At 36.7% G+C, this 22,886-nt stretch overlaps 1 protein-coding gene and 1 pseudogene across 7 annotated transcripts in view; one reads left to right on the top strand and one right to left on the bottom strand.

Moving 5' to 3' along the window:
- The window catches only part of UBR3 (ubiquitin protein ligase E3 component n-recognin 3), a 282,358-nt gene extending 269,176 nt beyond the window's left edge, over positions 1 to 13,182 (top strand). For 4 of the 7 annotated variants that reach the window (XM_030916526.1, XM_030916529.1, XM_030916528.1 and 1 more), the window contains 4 exons: positions 2,298 to 2,477; positions 8,823 to 9,032; positions 9,556 to 9,695; positions 10,779 to 13,175. In XM_030916526.1, the coding sequence (XP_030772386.1) occupies positions 2,298 to 2,477; positions 8,823 to 9,032; positions 9,556 to 9,695; positions 10,779 to 10,896 (648 nt within the window). In that variant the 3' untranslated portion in view covers positions 10,897 to 13,175. Of the gene's footprint in view, positions 1 to 2,297; positions 2,478 to 8,822; positions 9,033 to 9,555; positions 9,696 to 10,778 lie in introns of those variants that run through there. The other 3 variants (XM_030916531.1, XM_030916525.1, XM_030916530.1) reach the window with 2 other exon arrangements.
- LOC104673539 lies at positions 6,183 to 7,270 on the bottom strand (annotated as a pseudogene).
- Positions 13,183 to 22,886: the final 9,704 nt, after the last annotated feature.

Raw genomic sequence — 22,886 nt, 5'->3', positions numbered from 1 at the left:
TTCTAGCAAGGCAGGTAGGCAAGAAAAAGAAAAAAAGACATCCAGAATGGAAAGGAAGAGGTGAAACAGTTTCTGTTTGCAAATAAAATGACCTCACCTCTAGAACACCATAAGGAATCTCCAAAGAAACCTGTTAGAGCTAATAAACAAGTTCAGCAAGGTTGTAGGATACAAGATAGATGTACAAAAATTTCATTGTATTTTTATACACTGGCACTGAGCAATCTGAAAATGAAATTAATAATTCAATTTATAATAGGGGTGATGAAAATATTTTGGAATTAGATACTGGCAAGGGTTGCACAATTTCATGAATATACTGAAAACCACTGAATTGTATATATTAAAAGAGTAACATTTATGGTATGTGACTTATACCTAAAAATTTTTTCTAGCTGTATGAAAAAAGACTTGTATCCAGAATATGTCAAAAATTCTTTTAACTCAAGTGTAAGAAAACAAAAACCCAACACAAAAGTGGGCAAAATACTTGAATAGATACTTCTTAAGAGAATATATGTGAATGGCCACCAAGTAGATGAAAAGATACTCAACGTCTTTGTTCATTAGAGAAGTACCAATTAATATCACAAGTGACAATACCAAGTGTTGGCGAGGATTTGAAGTCCTAGAAGTGTTATTCACTGTAATGCAAGATGGTATAGTCAATTTGGAAAAAGGTTGGCAGTTTTTAAAAATATTAAGCATATGCTTACTGTACAACCCAGCAGTTCTGCCAAGTATCAGCCAGAAGAAATGAAAACATATGTCTACATTTAGACTTCTAAATGAATGTTCACAATAGCCTAATTCATAGTCAAAACCTGGAAACAACCATCACCAGGTGAATGTATGAACAAAATGTGGTATAACATGAATGAGTCTCAAAATAAGTGAAAGGCCAGGTACAAAAGATTACATCCTGTATGATTTTATTTACATGAAGTTTTTTAAAAAGCCAAAACTATAATAGTAGAAATATCAGTGACTGCTTGGGTCCAAAGAGTAGGGGCCAAGATTGACTGCATAGGAACGTAAGCAAATTTTAAGGCGTGATGGAATTATTCTGAAACTATTGTGCTGGTGGTTGCATGACTATACATTTGCCAAAATTCATTAAACTATACATAAAATGGTTGAATGTTATGGTATATGGATTTATAGATCAGTCAAGTTTTTTAAAATGCCTACTTTGCTAAACTATATAAATGGAAGATTTGTAACTTTATTTCTAGAGATTTGAAAATTAACATCTTTCTCAGTCTGCATATTTTTCTTTTTCATCTGCGTTTCTTCTTTGTAGCATATTTCAGAATTTTGTACTTAATGTCCATAATTAGTTTGGCAGACCTTTGTTGAATGTCTGCTCTGTGCCAAGCGTTAGGAGGACAGAGTTCCTACTTCCAGAGAACTCACAATCTTATGGAGAAGGCAAATTTGTTTTTAAAGTAATTAATAGGAAACATAAATGCAAGAACAGAAGTGTTGACAAGGTATGGAAGAACTAATTATATCTGAATGGAGCTGGGTGGTCTGAGGTTTCATTAAATGGTGTCAGGGAAGGCTTCCCTAGTGAGCTGGAATTTGGAGGATAATAGGAATTGATTCCGTGCACAAGGGAGAGCAGACACATTAGCTTCCTATGTGGTCTTTCGGTTAAATAAAGAGGGTTTGGGGAATATATTTCTGTGTTTATAAGACTAATAAGCTTCTTTAAAAATCAACTTTTAGGATATGAGTTCTTGGTCACTGATATATCTGGTACTTTTATTAGCAAATAGAACTTCGGATTACCTGGCTACTAACAACCCCACCCCCCTTTTTAAAACTAATTTTGTTTCACACTCATTCAAAGTCTAGGCACGTTAATTAGCACTGTCTCTTGTGAATTTCATGTTTTTACTGTTGTTCCTTATCCACACTGACAACCTACACGTTTTAAACCAGAAATAACTTTCTTTTTGCTCCAAATTAACATTTGCTTTCATAGAGTAGCTAGGTTTCATAGAACTATTAGATATGTAACGACTCTATTTAAAAAATAAATATATGAAAGAAGCAGATGACATTTAGGAGTTATATTTCAAAGAGATGTATTTTGAGGATATTTAGATATAACAGCTAGGAACCTTTTTCTCTCTTGTTTCTCCTACTCCCTTCACGTTTTTTCAGTTGACTCAGTTAAGAAAGTTTTCTTATTGTCTCAAAGTAATTGATGAGGATGACCCTTAAAATCTATATAATAGGAAATGTTCTTGATGAAATATTTTGAGAATTTTCTATTTCATATCTAAAAGGAAGAAGAAGAATTTTCAGTTCTTGCCAGCTGCCTGGGACTTCTGCCAACATTTTACCAAACAGAACATCCATTCATCAGTGCCTCCTGTCTGGATTGGCCGGTTCCAGCATTTGATATTATAACTCAGTGGTGTTTTGAGATAAAATCGTTTACTGAAAGACATGCAGAACAAGGAAAGGTATGTTAAAAGAGTTGTACTAACTTGCCACGGTGGTGATATGCTAATAGGTAAGAGAATAATGAAGACTGTTAAATTTTAGGTCATCTGTGTTTGACGGCAATTCTAAAACTTGATTAAATTGAAAAAACGGTTTACTTATGTAAATTGCATTTATGAGTATAATGGCAGAAATATTTCAGCTAACAAAGATGAGGCATTAGTCAACACTTTTAGTTTGTTTGGGGTCAGCAGATTTTTATTGAACACCTTAAGTAATCATAGCATTAGACTTGGTAGATACAAAGGAATTATAAGGTAGACAAGGAATTGTGTTTTTGTTTGAAGAACTGACATATTTTTAAAATAAATTGGACTAGCAGATCTAAAAGGTCATGTCTTTAACTTTAAAATTTGTTGGGCCTATGCTACTGGCTCAGCTAGTGAAAGGGGTTGTATTGAAGATGAATAGAGTGGGGACAGCAGTGAGTGGCTGTGTATGTCATGGTTGGAGGCTCAGAATTCTAGAACTACAGTTTTTTTAAAATTGAATAACGTGATGAAAGTAGTATTTTGGGGAGTAATTCTGGTGTCTTTTTGGTGGATAAATTAAGGATAAAGGGAAGCCAGAAAATATTTAGGTGGTGAAGAAAATCTAGACTATTTTTCTGATTGTAAAACTTGGAAAGTAACCAATATAAGAGACATTTGAGAAAAAGATAGGACTTGCTGACCAGATGTACATGACTTTAACTTGAACTCCAATCATTAGGAGAGTAGTATCTAGTATATATAGCTACAGTAGGAACGTGCCGTTGCTTAAACACCACTGATGATGCCCCATTGCCTATGGAAGAAGGTACAGACTCCTTGCATGGCATTCAAGGATCTTCACCATCTTGCTTGCCTTTCCATCTCATTGTATACCCCTCCTCTGCCATTACCTTGCTCAAATCACAAAAGCATATATCATAAGTATGCTATATATTTTTAAACTTCTAGAACATTACTTATTGCTGTTACTAAAGCAACCTTCCTACCCTTCTGTTGAATTAATAATCACTGTTTGCTAAGTAACATTTACCTTTGCTAAGATAAATGTGACTTCCTCCGTGAAGATTTGTCTGATAGTCCATCTTCCTTACATCCTAATCCCTTTTTTCCCTGTTGTTCTATAAGGCTGTACTTTTGTGACTGTCTCTAACAGTTGCCATGTTTATTACATTTGTTTCTTTAATGTGTCTGAATGCGGGCTCCATGAAGCAGAAATTGTTTCTTACTTATCCCCAGTTTCTAGAAAGTGTCTCATGTAGACTAGTCACCTAATAAATATTTGTGGAACAATTAAGTTGTGGGGTGGTGTCATTGGCAGAAATAGAACTTATGAAAGGGGAGCCAAGTTTCAGGGAAAATGAGAATTTTAATTTTGAACATCAAAAGGACAATAAAAAAATAATATTTCAGATGGATATGTCAGACTAGATTTCATTTTTAAAACATTGAAATGAATAATAAAAGCAAGATAAGCATAAGTTATAAATGTCTCTGCTTTTGTTCTTTTCCGTTTTTTGCTGAAATCCTTAAAAAGATGCTATCTCATTTTATACCCTTTTTTTAAAAAAAAAAGGAAAGGGAAATTCAAGAAGTTAACTGAATCTTGCATATTACATATACAAATATCTTCCTGTCTAATAATTTCTTTATTCACAGAGCATATGGCAATAATTTGACATCATACTTTGATGTCTGAAAACCTATGCAGAAGGACATGGAGTAAGAGATGGGTATAATTGTAGAACCAAGGCAGGGAAAAAAGTAATGAGCACACCCAGAGTTTTTTTGTCTTCATATGAGCCATAGGTTAAAAACAAGCCTACATTTTAGATGAATGATTATTGGTATGTATGCTGATGGAAAACAGTAATTTATCATTTTAAAATGTTTAATCTTTTTTATATAATTAGGTGATAATTATTTTAGAGGCAGTGTAGTAGACATTTATTAATTTATGCTAACGCAGAATTTTTGCCAGTTATGTAAGTGCACCACCATTTGACCTGCATCCCCACTTGTGTCCCTGCTCCACTCTTGTGTTCCTAGCCCTGATCCTGACCCCTAGGTCAACCTCAGGAAGGTTAATCTGTATAGAGAGACCTAGCAGGGTAAATGATGACAGGAGCTGTGTAGTCCAACAGCACTACCCTTGAAAAACTGTCTGTGAATTACTACTTCTGAATTTTTGTATCAGTTAAGATTCTTTGTTCAGAAACAACAAAATCCAGTTCTGATTTAAAATAAGGAAAACCAAAGCAAACTATGACAGAAAAAAAAAACAAAACATTCATTGGAAGCATACTTGGTAATGTGCAGAATTAAAGAGCTTAACTGTCATCGCTTGGGAAGGAGAGAAACCACAAAGATCTCTGGTCTGTTTTCTCTGAAGTGCTGCCACCAGATAACTAAGCTTCAACCATTTTCCTTCCATCCGTTTGCATGCTCAAGGTTCAGATTCCTGGGAGAGAGAAGCTGGGTGGCCTAACTCTTGTAATACATATACCCTAGTGGTGGGGCAGGATCTTGTGTTGGGGGCAGCCCCATCAGAACTGTATGGAGCAAGAGCAGAGGTTATTTTCCAAAAGAACTTATAATGTTATTAACATAAGAAAGCAGCAAAGGATGCTAGGACGATTTAAAAAACAAACTGGTGGCCCACTACTTTCACATCTTACCTGCCTGGCACATACACACCCTTCTTCTCATTCACAGAATTTCACTTCTGCTGTTCAAAATGATGTAACCATTTTACTTATGACTGCAAATGCATCTGTGACTTTCCCAAATAAGCAACCTGTTGTCACATATAGTCCTTACATCATCAGGCCTCTCTGCATCCAGTAGCTCTGAGAGATGTCCATTGTTCCTGTCATTTGTTGTACTCACACCCAGATGGTCTGGAACATTTTAATTAGTACCTACTCACACTGAATTCAATAGTAAGAGAATGAAAATGTTGCAAAGATATATGACACAGTAAGCAAGATTTGCAAGTAGTCATAAAGCTGCAGCTAATATACAAATATATATGACTTTATTCTTTTACCATCCATGATCCAGCACACCTCACCTGATTGGATTTGTTTGAGCAAGGATGTGATACCAAACTTTATTCTGAGAGGGCTGAGCTTCTGGTGATTGATTGGTCATGTCTTGTTTCTATAAGGCTGTAATCATTCTGTGTTAAATTTCTGCCTTTCAAGCTTGGTCTGTGGTCGGGGTGGCAGTAGGCATTTTTAAATTCCAAAATATTGCTCTACCAATTGTATGGCAACATTTTTATTCTTCTTGATAGTCATGGTCAGTCCCTCCAGGCAATGCGATAAGCTATCCTTGTGATGTGGATGGCATATACCACAAATGTTCCTAGTGGTCTAAGGAACATAGAATGGTCAGATGACATTTAGTTTCTAATTCAGTATAACCAGTGTTATAAACTGTACTAGAGGATAGATAGTACATAGCTCGCTTAGCCTGTAAATCCACAGAAGAGTCCAGAATAGCAGTGAAGCAGAAATTTGAGACCAAATTTTTTTTTCCATTTTAATGTTTACAATTTAATAAATCTCTTGATTGCAGACATGTAAAGCTGTTTGGTAGTATTCAGAAACATCACAGTAATGGCAAGTTTTTCAATTGGTGTGTAGTCTTCAATAAATATCTATGAAACTGTCAAACCAGTATGACTGTATTTATACCTCCATAATTTTCAGGATTGTTGGTAACCAGAGTATATTTTCCCCAAATAACCTTGCCTCCTTCTGTCACAAGGCCCAACTCACTCATGTTTACCTCAGTAACAGTACCTTTGGCAATAACACCCAAAGTTATATACATTGGGAATGAAGGACTCTTCTTTACACCAAGTATTGTTAGGCAAAAGGTGGCTCTCAGTTCAGGATTGTTACAGGGACTTTCTTGAAACGCAAGCCCATTGGCCTGATGAATGTTCCATAGATACATAGTTTTCTTGTAAAGCCATCTCCAACAAAGTAGAGTTTAGTAACCATCCTCTTCCATGCCTTCTTCTTTCTCTTTCCTGTTGGAATAACTTTTTTTTCTCTTTTTTTTGAGACACAGTCTCGCTCTGTTGCCCAGGCTTGAGTGCAGTAGAGCAATCTTGGCTTACTGCAACTCTTACCTCCCAGGTTCAAGTGATTTTCCTGCCTCGGCCTCCTGAATAGCTGGGATTACAGGCGCCTGCCACTATGCCCAGCTAATTTTTGTATTTTTAGTAAAGACAGGGTTTCACCATGTTGCCCAGGCTGGTCTTGAACTCCTGACCTCAAATGATCTGCCTACCTTGGCCTCCCGCAGTTCTGGGATTACAGGCATGAGCCACTGCACCTGGCCCTGTTGAAGTAACTTTTAACACTTCTGTTTCTCCCTAGGCAGGTACTTTTAGACAGAGGGACTTTACATTTTCCCGCTTTCTCTTTTCATTTCTGCTTAATCATACTGGAAAGTACGTTAGCTCGAGGTTGTCCCTCTCTGTCCAGCAGATAGGCAGGTACTGCTCCCTGTGGAGTCTTTTTTTTGTTTGGTGCTTCTTTTTTCATGCATCTTGATAGTCTTTTTCATTTGTATTTTCTCAGCATGGTGCTGTTTAAGATAAAGCTTAGCCTTCAGACCAGTCATTTTGTTTGCCTTCTTTGAATGTTCATAAGCCTCTCAACTTTCCTTCTTTCCTTTTCTCATGGTAATCCAAATGATATCCATTAGCATTCACAGTGTAATTCAATATATTTGTTCTGTGGCATGGCACAGGCACAGCCCCTGGGGTGTGAAAATTCTCTCAATTTTTGGGTCTCTTGTGAAAATTCTCTCAATTTTTGGGTCTCAGAGACCCACGAGCAAACTCCACACAGGCCACAACAGGAAAGGCAAGACCGAATTTTAGGTGTAATCATGAGAGTTGCTACAACTGTTAAATACTTTCCACCTCTTATTTACCATACATATGTATTCCAGTTGTGAGAAAGGTCACCCATATATACTGGCTGCTGTGTAGAGCATACACATTCTGTAGGTGTTTTCTTCCAGCTGGTGCCATCTAAAAATTTGTAAATTTCATTAATTTCATAATTTTTATGGCACTGAAAAAAAGTTTTGTAGTTCATGATTTAAAATACCACTGCTTTTTCAGATGATTGAGTATATGTTAAGATCAGTGAATTCCATGGACATCCACCTGTTGCCTTACATCTCTCTTAATGAGGGAAATTATTGGAGGTAATGTGCTATGGGCTACTGGATAACATGCAGCCTAACCTATAATAAGTGTCAAGTTCAATGAGGACAAATTGTTATCCCTTCCCTTTAATGGAAGGGTTCCACTGTAATCAACTCATTTCAGAATGTGCCATCCTTGGGGTCCAGGGTTGGGCACTGAGTATTGGCAAATGATGTATTGCATACTGTTCTTATAATTGCTTCCATGGACACTTTATCCATTAACTTGTTGATGAGGAACAAGCTAGCTTAGTTACTCCACTGATTTAGGTAGATTATGGCTGCATGTAGGTAACGTGATGTGATCTCCATTTAAATTGACTATTACTTACAGTTTCTTAAGGTGATAGACTCACACTACATTTTATCTGTTTTAAGTGTGAATGGAGTAGCATCTAGAAAAATTTTATGCTGTTGCCAGTATTTTTATGCAGCTGCAAATAGTTAATAAAGCATACCCTTCAGGGAAATTTAACTAACTTGAAAATTTTTTTATTCTTAAAGCAAGAAATGTATGAAAAGAATGCTAACCCAGCACTTAAACGGATATAAAAGATCTTAACAGCTTGAGGTGTAATGAATTGTACATATTCTAGGAAAGAGATTCTACATTATAAAGTATTAAAGTAGAAAAAATGAGTTATAACCATGATCTCCCCTAAAGAAAAAGCTAAAGAATTGTTTGAGAGTGGTCAAAACTTGGTTTTAAAAAATATGTAACTTTTAAAAACCTTTGCACTATGCATGTTTAAAGTCAAATACAATTAGATGTATTTTCCCTGCATGCTTAGAGATGGTGTTTTTCTTTTAAAGTAATAACAAGTTTAAATGTTTTAGGTTGCTTAATCTAAAAAATTAAATTATATTGTAATTGGAAACAATGATACATTAAAATAGATAATGGTAACTGTTGAACTACTATTTTAGTCATGTATAAACTGGAAATGAGAGGAGTGTTAATGAAGAAAATAAGCCACATTCTTGGAGGCAGATTTTTCTTTCCGTAAAAATACCTTTAAAAAATATATTGTGTTAGTGACTTAAATACATAAAACTAATGAATATTTTTGGATGTTTTAGGCCTTGCTTATCCAAGAGTCAAAATGGAAATTACCACACCTACTACAGTTGCCTGAGAATTATAACACCATTTTTCAGTACTACCACAGAAAAACCTGTAGTGTCTGCACCAAGGTTCCTAAAGATCCTGCTGTTTGCCTTGTGTGTGGTACTTTTGTATGCCTGAAAGGACTTTGCTGCAAGCAACAAAGTTACTGTGAATGTGTATTGGTAAGCAATAATAGATAATACAAAATTTATGAAAACATAGATCTCATAGCACAAGGAAAATATGGTCAAGCCAGCTCTTCATATTTAACCACTCTTTGAATTAAGTATATAATACATACAGGGATTGTGTGTCTTGTAATCCAGTAGAACAGTAAAAAAAGAAAGTCTCTGAGGTTTTAAGTGAGTAAATCCTTCCTTAAGTACAATTCTAGTTCTCCTTTCACCTACTATCCTTTAATGGTATATACTTGGGAATGTGCTGTGAAACAAAAGTCGTCTGTGCTGTTGGAGATACTAGACTCTGAATTAGATTGGCTCTTAATTGCTTTACTAGATATTCCTTACCCAAATTCCTCTTAATGTATTAATAATAAAGTGTTAGGAATGGAGTTATAAGTTTAACTTAAATGAAATCTTACTATTTTTAAATCACTGTATTATTTAGAAGGCATTAAGATATTCTTGATTTTATTATAAAGCCTATTTGATTATGAAGTTCATTAATATATTTTTAATTTTTTAGCATTCTCAGAACTGTGGTGCAGGAACAGGTATTTTCCTTTTGATCAATGCATCGGTAATTATCATCATTCGAGGTCACCGCTTCTGCCTCTGGGGTTCCGTGTATTTGGATGCTCATGGAGAGGAAGACCGGGATCTTAGGTGAGATGTTCATGGATATATCCTGGTGTTTTATTGAAATTTGGTCAGTGAAAACCAATATGCTATTCCTGGCTTTGTAATTACAATTTTTTTAATATTAAGAAATTCTTGCCAGGCGCGGTGGCTCACACCTGTAATCCCAGCACTTTGGGAGGCCGAGGCAGGTGAATCACGTTAGGTCAGGAGTTCAAGACCAGCCTGACCAACATGGAGAAACCCCCTCTCTGCTAAAAATACAAAATTAGCCGGGGTGGTGGCACATGCCTGTAATCCCAGCTACTTGGGAGGCTGAGGCAGGAGAATCGCTTGAACCCGGGAGGCGGAGGTTGCGGTGAGCCGAGATGGCGCCATTGCACTCCAGCATGGGCAAAAAGAGCGAAACCGTCTCAAAAAAAAAAAAAAAAGAAAGAAAGAAATTCTGACTGTCATTAATTCAGAGCTATTTCTAGTTTTTGAGATATTGTCCCTATCAATATATTGAGGGAACATGAAATAAACCAAATTACCATGTGAGGTTTTTGCCACGAAGAATCTGTTGGCCAGGCCCAGTGGCTCACACCTGTAATCTCAGCACTTTAGGAGGCTGAAGCAGGAGGATTGCTTGAGCCCAGGAGTTTGAGAACAGCCTGGGCAACATAGTGAGACCTCATCTCTACAAAATAAATAAATAAATAAATAAATAAGCCAGGTGTGGTGGTATATGCCTGTGGTCCCAGCAACTCGGGAGGAGTTGGAAGGATCGCTTGAGCCCGGCAGGTGGAGGTTGCAGTGAGCTGTGATCGCGCCACTGCACTCCAGCCTGGGTGACAGAGCGAGATGCTGTCTCAAAAAATAAATGAATAAATAAAAGATAAAAAAATAAAAAAGGAGGCAGACATGGTGGTGAGCACCTGTAATCCCAGCTACTCGAGAGGCTGAGACAGAATTGCTTGAACCCAGGAGGTGGAGGTTGCAGTGAGCTGAGATTGCTCCACTGCAAGAGACTGTCTCAAAAAAAAAAAAAAAAAAAAAAAGAATAAGAAAGAAATGCAAGTGAAATCTTCCTTGTATGATATTAATACTTTTTTTTTCTTTTTATTCTAGGCGAGGCAAACCTCTCTACATTTGTAAGGAAAGATACAAAGTTCTTGAGCAACAGTGGATTTCTCATACTTTTGATCACATCAATAAAAGATGGGGTCCACATTACAATGGGCTGTGACTCTCCACCTCAGCATTGCATCATATCATCATTTTCGCTACAAATTTATTTTTCAACAATAAGCTTTAACTTAATTTGGGGGATTAACACTTTTGCTGAGGGAGAAAAAGAAAACATACGTTATGAAGCCTTTCCAAAATTAGGTGCTTGGTAATCACATTAATGGTATAATAATTTAATATCTGGAAAACATTAATAACAAGTTAAATTATTCTTTAGTGGTCATTTTTTAAGTGCACAACTAATAAGAAGCACAACTTGTTCACAAATTCATTCAGAAATGATTCTCCCAACAATGCATATCAACTATTCATTGATACTTAGAGTGGGTGTGATTTATTTGACATTTTACTGCTTCTTTCTGTCTGTGTTTTAATTTGCATCTGCTAAGCATAATGCATCTTTTTTCCTCTGCCATTCTTGTGTTGATTTGAGAATTTTTCTGTATGTAATTAGAAAAAAATGTAAAACATGATTTATGTGAAATATTGTATAGTAAAAGTTGGTCTAATAGTAGATCTTTAAAATTTTTTCTTATTGTGAGGAATCTGTTAAAAGTTTAAGGCTTTGCTGAAAACTGAATTCATTCTCAGGAATTTCATAAATCTTCTCCCCAGGTAAATAATTGAAATAGCTGTAAAATAAGTAGATAGCTGCTGTTAATATAATACAGTACATTTTGGGGGGCATATGTGTGGTTGGGGGGGTCCTTAAAAATCAAAATTTGCCATTTCAAGTTGGATGAATTACTAGAGGTAATAACAAATCTTACTATAAAATCAAGAGGTACATACATTGGGCAGATGTTGATTCTGTGCATGCCCACCTTTTATTACCAAACAAGGTTTTGTTTATATGATTGTATTAGAAATGCTCAGACTTCCCCAGAAATGAACCATAAGTTTTGGAACTTTCTTTCAGCTCAAGAGGTTCAGCTATATTGTATTTGTGCAGTGTAATCACTGCTATTTCTGCTTGGTTTCCTAAAAGGAAAAAAAAAAGGCGCAGTGGTGATGACTCTCATGAATGAGCCTTGCTTCTGCATTCTTCTTAGAAACTGCTGTGAAAAACAATTTATGTTTGCAGGGTTTAAAAATCAGTAAAAATGGGAATGATTGAGCTAAAACCCACTCTATGAGAAGGAAAATTACTGAAAAGCATGTGATATATTGCTACAAAGATTTTTTTTCCTAAATGATTCAGTAATTGAGTATTTAACATATAGTGCTATCAAATCAAGCTATCCCTGGTACTTTTGACTTCCATGGCTTGTTATATAAAATTACATTTTTACACGTAAAAATAAACTAAACAAATCTAATGATAAAGTATAAAAATGTCAGATCCATGTTCTAAAAAGTGTTTGTAATGATATGACATTACAAGAGTATAAAAATGGATATTAAATGATGGCCTTGCATTAAAATATGGAAAGCAAAGCAGTACATATTCAAATGTATTCAAAAAGTCAAAAAAATTACCTATAGTTCTACAATAAAATACATGGAAATAGCTTGCTATTTTTATATACATTTCCAAAATATTAAGATAACTTTCTGTAAGACTCAAATGATTCTGTTTGACTAAATAGCTGTCCTTTCCAACACATTGCTACTTTTTTAAATACTGTATCATAAGTTCAGCCTGTCATACTTTTTGCATTGATCATTATGAATACCAGACCATTTGTAAGTGTGGTTGAAGAGCAAAATGCTAATTTACATCTCTAGTAAATACTGTTACAGGATTCATGAACTTGAATAATTCTGCAGTTTGAAACTCTGATGCTATATATACATGGTATAATGTATTCAGACTTTGATTACTACTTATTTAAAATGGAATGTTTTATGGTTGTGCATATGGATGTGAAGTGAAAATATTAGCCTTAACTTTAAAATTTGGGTGTTTGATAGTGTTTATTTTGATATTGGTGAATTAGTCACCAGTAAATTTTAAAAAAGCACTTGGTTGAAAATTGTACTTGAATACATACATGCATGCTGCTAAACTAGAACTTTAATTTTTCCCCATAACTTTTATAAGTCCCATTTATAAACCCACTTTTAAAAATAACAGGTCCAAGTTAGAGTGATGTGTGTATATTATTCAAAAAATGTACTGGTGTGATATCTTGTATGAATGATCATTTAAATACAGTACATTACTGTAGAAGCTAAATTGATCTTTATAATTAAGCAGAAATTACAAAACTAGGAATAATCAACATTGTAAGATATGTTAATAAAAACCTGCTGTCATTTGGTTTGTGAAAGGTCCTTAAAATGTTTACTGCTTACATGTTTTTTTCCCCCAAAGATATTGACAGTAATATATGTGAGTGAACATGGCTGAAAAGATCAAAGCATAACATAATTAGTAGTTGCTTTAGGGTGGAGTAAGTGTGTAAAGGGTTTGCTTTGCCTTTTATTTGCAGAGCTAGTTCTTGCTTCTTCAGTCCTTGTCTCATAATCAGTGCACAGTCTTTGCTAAGTGTGTGTGTTTGGTAGGGGGAGAAGGAAATGAGTATGTAGATCTGAGGAACACGGCTGCTGTGGTCTGTGTTCTTTTCTCAAAGTTCCCAGCCAGACTTCAGAAATATTTAGTGCTTTAGGAGAATGTTTATTTTGAGTGGTTTGCATTCTTGTTTGAATTGACAGTCCTCACCCCTACCTCCATCCTGAAGCTCACCAGCCATCTATCAGCTAGCAGTCCGTTTCTCTTCAGACCTTTCTGTTTTATGTATTCCAATATTTAGTGATTTCTGTGACTTAGAAAAGATGCTGACTAAAAGCACTGAAGGCTTAGAGGAAACAGCAGTATGGGAGGAGATATGGTCTAAGACTCTCTGTATTATCTCCAGGATTCTAATTGCTGACTCTCAAATGGCTGTTGGTGGCTTACATTTGAGATCATATTTGGGGTTGAGGGGGCACAAAGCATGGTTTTAACCACTAGAATCAAATCGCCAAGAGAAGATGAATTCATTGGTGAGGATGCCTGATAATTGATGATTGTGGGAGAGCAGATGACTTATGACTGTGTCTCAGTCCCATTCACAGCACATAGTTCTTTCCTCTGCCTTATGATCTGGCTAGATAATATTAAGCACCGCTTAGTTCAGCAGGGATGAGTTGGAGTGGGCAAAACAGCAACACGATCACTTCTCTATTTATGACACTTCAGCCTCTCTATTAATTAGGCATATCAGGTATGGAAGAGCTATGACCTGCCATCTTAGTATACAGTAATCTACAAGCAGTGGAATGAATGTGACTTCAGCTGATGCAACACAGTGAAAGCACACAGTAGAACCTTGTGTAGAGCTGCCTTTGTGCAAGTTAAATTAATGTAAGATGTGACAGTACCAAAATCAGTGAGGTAGAGTCCAAGAACAGACCAGAAGGAGTGGGGTCAAAAGCACAGATAAAAGCTTCAGGTTTAGGGTAAAGATATAGAGAAAAGGAAAGAAAGTCTAGAGCAAAAAAGAGGATTTGTGTCTTATCCTCTCTTGGTGACAAAGGAGCAGGATCATGTACCAAGAGTGAACAGGCCTAGCATATCTGGGAGCTTGAGATAAGTGGCAAAAGCTTAGACATATGCTAGGAGAGAGAACAGGCCAGAAATAAGGGGAAGTACCACTGAAGTTATATTCACAACTGAGTGGGGTTAGAAAACCTAAGTTTAATGGAGCCAGTTAGAAAGATTCTGTAACTTTATGGAGCTCCTGAGTTGAGCAGCTTAGGACCTGAAGGATAGAAATTAGACTGCTAAATTAACTGGGGATTGGACAGATATAGTATGTAAAGGGTACATTATAAGTTGATAAGAGAATTCGGGGTGCTGGTTCAAATGAGTGTGGGGTTCATGTTGGATTTGTAGGATAAATTGAGGGGCGTAGGATTAGAAGTCACAATAAGATTTAATAAGACAATGAAATCTTTCAAAGTTTTCTTTTGAAATGATGCAAAATAGCTTCATTGTTGAAGCATTTAAATTCATTTATTTAGTAAATACTTACTGAGCTCCTCCTGTGTACCAAGCGCTGTGATAAATACTGGAAATACAGTGGAAAAGAAGTCAGATAGTCCCTTCTCTCACCTCGCTTTCTATATGATTAATGTTACAAATGGTATGTGTGTTTGGAGAAGTAGAGTAGAAGGTGCTATAGATGGACCCTCTAAACCAGACTTGAGTGTATGAGGAGGCTTCCAGTGGGGAGAGATGATGATCCCTAAATATTATGTAGGCGTTATCTGGGTGAAACAGGTGTGGAGAATAGTGATTCAGGCAGGCATAGAGAATATTGTTTGCAAAGAGTGGAGAGAGCACTTGTGGATGTGAACGGGAATCATTTTGACTGTAAGCATACGTGCTTTTGAGAGGTAAAATCTAAATTACAAAGAGTTTTGTAAGCCATGCTGAGGGTTTTAGACTTTTTAAGAGAGCAATGGGAAGCCATTTTAGGGCTTTAGATAGTAGAGTTTTTTAGATTTGCATTAGAAAAGTCAACCTGGCTGCACCCTGGAGAAAAATCCACCAGTGGGGAAACCTGCCAGGTGTCTGTTGAAAGACTCCAGATACAACATGATAGTTGGCTCAAGTAGGGGAGATGTGGTGGGGACAGAAAGATGTGGACAGTATCTGAAGAGAGTGGACAGAATGCAGCAACGTAAGGGACAGCCAAGAATATTGAGTGCCTAAGGTGTGCCAGATACTAAAGTAAGTTCTAGGGATCCCACGTTGAACAAGATAGAAAGGGTCAGTGTCTGCTTACAGTCTGATGGAAAACAACACTGATTATGTCATTACAGTTCAACAGGATGTTATCAGCAAATTAGGCTATGGGAATCAATAGACTCATTTAGTTTGGGAAGTTCACAGAAGGTTATGTGGAATAAATGATGTTTAAGCCGAGACCTGCCTGAAAAAAAAGTAGAGGTGAGCTAAGTGAAGGAGGGAATGGGGGAGGGCATTCTGAAGAGTGCAGCACATAGACCCTGAAATAAGAATAAGCAGGGTTGCACTCAGGAAACTGAAGGAAGTACAGTATGGTTGAAGCATAGAAAGCAGAAGAGCATTGGTAAGAGCTGGTGCAGGAACAATAGGTGGGAATCAGATCCTGGCTGCTTGAGTAATGTTACGGATGTTGGGCTTTGTGTCCTTTATTTTGGTTATTGCCTAGAGCAGAGGTCAGCAAACCTTTTCTATTTTGGTTGTTGCCTCAGTTTAGACCAGAGGTAAGCAAACCTTTTCTGTAAAGGGCCAGATGGTTTCCGTCACAACTATTAATCTCTGCCATTATAATACAGACGCATCCTAGACATACACACACACCTACATATATATACACATATATATGCATATGGATGTGTGTGTGTGTGTGTGAATGGGCATGGCTGTGTTCCAATAAGACTTAGGTACAAAAGCAGGCTGTAGGTCAAGAGAATGAGAGGAGGGTAACAGGAACATTTGGAAAAACCCTTCAGGAGGGTAACTCAGTAGCCAGAGGAGAGATGAGGATGGTGTATGGTGTATACTAGGGCAGTGACAGAAACGACTTATGCTCTGGCCTAACGGTTGGTCGTGTTATTTCATGAGCTAGAATCAACTTTATCCAGGTATAAAATTGAAAGTGATGTGTACAGATTTTGACCAGTTGAAAGTGAGACTTTTTGTGAGTCATCCAAATGGGGATGTGATAATTGATGGGGATGTGATAACTGATGGGTTTGAAGGGTAGATGCTCAGAGGAGTCATCACCAACAAATTGTAACTGAAGCCATGGGAATGGCTCTCATCCAGAGAGAAAAGGGCCTGTGGTAAGATCCTTAAATACTATCCATAGGCCTGCTAACAACATAGCAGCTGATTGTCCACAGAAGAAGTGACCCAAGAGAGGGAGACACAGAACACATAAAAAAGCATGCCTACAAGGAAAGCCCCGGTGTCTTTTATCACCTAATCTTAGAAGTGGCATACATTACTTCTGCCAAACATACCAACCCCGAGACCATGTAGGAGGTTACACAAGAGTCTAAATACTGCAGGGAGGAGAGATCATTAGGGGCCCATCTTACTGAAGGAAAAATGCCAAATGAGTGGGCAAAAGTTGAAGAACCAGGTTTGTATTGTTTCATGGTACGTCCCTCAAGGTACGTATGAATTACAAAGGGAAAGACTGTAGCTTTACAGAAGAGAAACCTGATAGATAAGTGATTAAAGTTCATTATTACCAGTAAAGACTTAATAAACCCCTAAATATGATTCACTGAGAAGTTACGTAGTATCATTACTGCAATATAACTGCAAATGTTGCATAACTTCATTCTAATCATGTAAAAACATAGGACAAAGTCAACTGAAGGACATTCTACAAAATAACTTACCAGTACTCTTTGAAAGTGTCAAAATAAAAGAGGAGGAAAAATCAAAGAATTGTTACAGACTGTAGGGGACTGAGGAGATATAACTAAATGCAATGTGAAACCTTGGACAAAATCCTGACACCAAAAATAGATAATAGAAAACGCAAAATCCAAATAAAGTCTGTTGTTTAGTTAATAGTATTTCATGCTCATTTCTGATTTTGATGATTGTGCTATGTTTCTGTGAATTGTTATATTAGGGGAAGCAGAGTCAAGGGTGTACAGGCATTCTGTGCATTATTCATGCGACTCTTCTGTATATCTAAAATGTATTTTAAAATGGGAAGTTTTTTTTTAAAAAAAGACCAATAACCTAAGAAAACTTTCCTCAAATAAAAAGACTTGAGTTCATATTGAAAGAGCCCACAGAGTACCAGGAAAATTGATCATCAATAGTAAACTTCAAGACATACCCTAGAAAAACTATTTGACTATAAAGACAAGTTCCCAAGACTTAGAATTAGACTGGGTATTTAGACTTTTCACAAGCAAGTGCAAGGCAAAATTGAGCAGAATTTTGAAGAAAACCTCAAGGAAAGAACATGTAAGCCAGTGATTTTATGTAAGGCCATGCTGTCCTTCAAGTATCAGATCATAGAAAAATAGTTTAAAGCATGCCTATGTCAGTCTTTCTAGTGAAAATCTACTAAACGATTGGCTTCGTTTAGCCACAAGTAGACTGGAGGAAACTTCAACAAGACTGTTGAAGTGGAGATATTAATTGTACTCCAGCTCTAAAACAAACTCAAATCCTGGTCACAGACTGCTATTACTCTCCAGTGCCTGGAAAGAAATATCCTCTCTGGTAAATGATGACATCATTCTAATTCTCAAACCATTTCTGAAAGTGTTTCAAGTAAACATGATGAGACAATTCACAAAAGCCAGAATCAATAGAAAAATAATAACATCACAGGGCCTCCAGTTATTAAAATTACTTGACTTGTGTAATTTTTTTATTTGAAAAAGTTTTAGAGATTCTAGTCCTGAAAAGATAACCAAAAATAAGAACTAAATGGACCTGTTTATCAGATGAAATACAGTTAAAGAAAGAGTTGATAAACTGGGTTATAAATTAGAAGGAGGCATATAGAATAGAGCACAGAGACTAAAAGACGAAAAAGGAGTAAGAGGTAAAAGACATAAAGCACCCTGTGAAAATACCAAACACCCTTGTAATTGGAGCCCCAGGAAGGGAGAGGAGAGAGAATACGGCAGAGACAATATTGGAAGAGATAATGGCTGAGAATTTTTCAGAAGTGATGAATGACATTGAACCATAAATTCAGGAAGTTCAAAAGATCACAAATAGGATAAATGGAAAATCTATACCTAGAGAAATAATAGTGAAACTGTAATAAATAAAAAGTATCTTAAAAACTGCTCAGTGGAAAAAGGATGGATTACTTCAAAAGGCTTCTGTCTTTCTTAATAGTAACATTGGAAACAGAGCAATAGAAAAATATCCTCAAAATGTGGAAAGAAAATAGCTCTTAACCGAAGATCCTCTACAGAACAAATACTCTTCAAAAATGACAGCAAAATAAAGACATTAAAATAAAAATGGAGAGAATGTAACAGCAGCATAACCACAGTAAGGAAGGACACACAAAAAGAGTTTTTGGGCAGAAGGAAAATAAGGCCTGGTGGAAGATTAAGTTTTGGCAAGAAAATAAAAATTGTGAATATATGTATAACTGAATACTTTCTGCATAAAATGATTATGATACTGCATTATATGGGATTTCAGTATGTGTGTATGTTGGCGTTTAACAGAAATATAAGCAGACGGGGATAGATGTTCCAAAGTCCTTGCATTATCTCAGAAAATGGTGAAAATTAACATTATACTTAGGACATAGTTCTAAGTCCCTGTTGCCTTGGATTAGGCAATCATTTCCTAGATATAACATCTAAAGCAGGGAGTCCCCAACCCCTGGGCCATGGACCCATGAGCAGTTCAAGGCCTGTGAGGAACCACACCACACAGCAGGAGGCGAGTGGCTGTGAACAAAGCTTCATCTGTATTTACAGCCACTCCCCGTGGCACCCATTACTGCCTGATCTCCGCTTCCTGTCATATCAGTAGTGGCAGATTCTCATAGAAGTGTGAACCCTACTGTGAACTAGCATGCAAAGGATTTAGGTTGCCTGCTGCTTATGAGAATCTAATGCCTGATGATCTGTCACTGTTTCCCATCACCCCCAGATGGGGCTATCTAGTTGCAGGAAAACAAGCTCGGGGCTTCCACTGATTCCACATTATGGTGAATTGAATAATTATTTCATGATATATTAGAATGTAATAACAGGAATATTACAATAAATGTAATGTGCTTGCATTATCCAGAAACCATGCTCTCCCTCCCACCCCCCAGTCTGTAAAAACTGTTTGCCACAAAAACAGTCCCTGGCACCAAAAAGTTTGGGAACCACTAATCTACAGAGCACAAGCAATTCCCCACCCTTCAAAAGGAAAAATTTGACTTCACCAAAATTTGAAACGTTTGTGCTTCAAAGGACGCTATCAAGAAAATGACAAAACAATCCACAGAATGGGAGAATATTTTCAAATCATGTATTTGCTAAGCCTTAATGTCCAAAATAAAGAACTCCTATCAACAATAAAAGGACAACTCACTTAAACAATAGACCAAGGACTTGAATACTTTGAGGAAGATACGCAAAAGGCAAATAAGCATATGAAAAGATTTCAACATCATTTATCATTATGGAAATGGAAATCAAAACCACCATGGACTATCACTTCACACCCACTAGGATGGCTTTAATGAAAAACATGAACAGCAAGTGTTGAGGAGGATGTGGAGAAATTAGACTCTCCTATATTGCTCATAGGTATGTGAAAGGATGCTGTGTTCCCTCAAAAAATTAAACATAAAATTGCCACATGACCCAGCAGTTCTACTCTTGGCTGTTTACCCAAGAGAATGAAAAAATATGTTCACACAAAAGCTTGCATGCAAATGTTTACACAGCATTATTCATAATAGTGAAAAATGTCTACCAACCAATGAATGAATAAACAAAGGGTGGTATATCTGCATGACGGAATATTATTCAACCATAAAAGGAATGAAGTACTGATACACGTTACAACATGGACAGACCTTAAAAACCTGCTCAGTGAAAGAAGCCAGACACAAAGGCTACAAAAAAAGGCCATTTATATGACATATCCAGGATAGGCATCTTTATACAGACAGAAAGTAGATTTGTGGTTGCCAGGGGGCTGGGGGAAGGAAAATATAGAATGACTGCTAATAGGGTGGAGTTTCTTTGTGGTGAGATGAAAACGTTCTGGAATTCAAAAGTGATCATCATTGCACAACGTTGTGAATGTGATAAAAACCAGTCAGTTATGCACTTTAAATAATAAGTTTTATAGTATGTAATTATACCTCAAAAAATCAAGTGACAATCATATGCACTCAAAGTAGCAAGACATATTACAGTTATTTAGCCTACATTTTGACAACTTCTGTGATAAGGTGGGAAAAATATATAGGCATTAGAGATGGGTATAGGTCTGGGTTCAAATCCAGTGTCCACCCCGTAATGGCTGTGTGATCCTGGGAAAATCTCACTGAAATCAGTTTTCTCCTCTGTATAATGGAGATAATAGTTCACTTGAAGCTTGTGGTGAGGATAGCTGTAATGTGTAAAAAGATACTTGTAAAGATCTAAAACAGCTGGATCCTTTGAAATGACAAACCCAAACCAAAAAATTAATATGTGAAAAAGACTGATATAATAGCTGACAATCTCTACAATAAGCTCATAAAATATTTAGTTTATTTGTAAATATATGATATTTGCAGAAAGAAAAGTAGTGGTCTGAACTTGGGAGATGTGGAGATCCTTCAAAAGAAAAATGAAGAGGTTGACTTAGACTTAAGCTCTTTGGGAAGAGAGACTGTGCTACTCACCTTCTTAGCCCCATTGAATTTTACTTCACCTGATAATGTGGACATACGTCATAAATGGTAATGAAAGAAGAAGAGTAATATTATACCTTGCAAAGCTGATTTCTAGGGCAGGTTTTTTGAAAATTTTTCAGATAGAGTATAAAGAGGGTAAAACTTCCAAAGTAATGTGGGAGTGGATAATGCAATAATAAAAAGCAATCTAAAATAATAAGTGAAAAAGAAATGTGGCCAGTGAAGAGAAATAAAAGTACAATAAGAGGGTGGTATTTAAGTTCATATGGTAATTACATTAAATTGCAAATGATCTGAATTCCTAGTTAAAAGACAAAAATTGTCAGACTAAATAGAAAGCCAGCATATGCTGTTTACAAGAGATACATATAAAAAATTACTGCTATATTTTAAATTACTTTGATAAAGATTAGCTACCAAAAAACTAGCCATAGGTCATATATCAAATGGTGAAAGATTGAAAGCTTACCTTTAAGATTGGGAACAAGGTAAGATGTCCTATTTAGTTCAATAAGACAAGCAAAGAAATAAAAAGTATAATGGTGGAATAAATAAAACTCATTTTTCAGTGATATGATTGTGTACACCTGATATGTGTACACAGAAAATTCAGATCTATAGATGCACTATTCCAATTAATGTCAACAGGTTACTGGAAATAATTTCTAATAGTTTGATAAACAATTTCTATCAAAAATGAAAAAATTTAAAAGTTACTATCTAAAAGCATACAAGTATCAAGTTTCTGAGCAATAAAAGATTTGTAAGACTTCTTTAGATAAAACAATACGATATCAATGAGAAGAATCAAAGAGAACCTAATTAAACATGTACATGTTAAAAATTGGTAGACTGGCCGGGCGCGGTGGCTCAAGCCTGTAATCCCAGCACTTTGGGAGGCCGAGACGGGCGGATCACGAGGTCAGGAGATCGAGACCATCCTGGCTAACACTGTGAAACCCCGTCTCTACTAAAAAAATACAAAAAACTAGCCGGGCGAGGTGGCGGGCGCCTGTAGTCCCAGCTACTCGGAGGCTGAGCCAGGAGAATGGCGGTAAACCCGGGAGGCGGAGCTTGCAGTGAGCTGAGATCCGGCCACTGCACTCCAGCCCGGGCGACAGAGCGAGACTCCGTCTCAAAAAAAAAAAAAAAAAAAAAAAAATTGGTAGACTCATTGTAAAGATAGTCTTCCTTAAATGTATCTATAATCAGTGCCAATGCGGTAAAAATTCAAAGATATAAAATTCAAGGATAAGTCTAAATTTTATATAGAAATGTAGACATTGGCCAGGCGCAGTGGCTCACGCCTATAATCCCAGCACTTTCGGAGACCAAGGCGGGAGGATCACGAGGTCAGGATTTCAAGACCAGCCTGGCCAACATGGTGAAACACTGTCTCTACTAAAAATACAAAAACTATCTGGGCGTGGTGGTGGGTGCCTGTAATCCCAGTACTTGGGAGGCTGAGGCAGGAGAATCGCTTGAAACCGGGAGGAAGAGGTTGCAGTTCCACTGCACTCCAGACCAGGTGACAGAGCAAGACTCCATCTCGAAGGGAAGGGGAGGGGAGGGGGAGGGGAGGGGAAGGAAGAGAGAGGAG

Source organism: Rhinopithecus roxellana, chromosome 14, assembly GCF_007565055.1.
Source record: "Rhinopithecus roxellana isolate Shanxi Qingling chromosome 14, ASM756505v1, whole genome shotgun sequence".
NCBI classification, from domain to species: domain Eukaryota; kingdom Metazoa; phylum Chordata; class Mammalia; order Primates; family Cercopithecidae; genus Rhinopithecus; species Rhinopithecus roxellana.
This window is presented reverse-complemented; position numbering and strand designations above follow the sequence as displayed.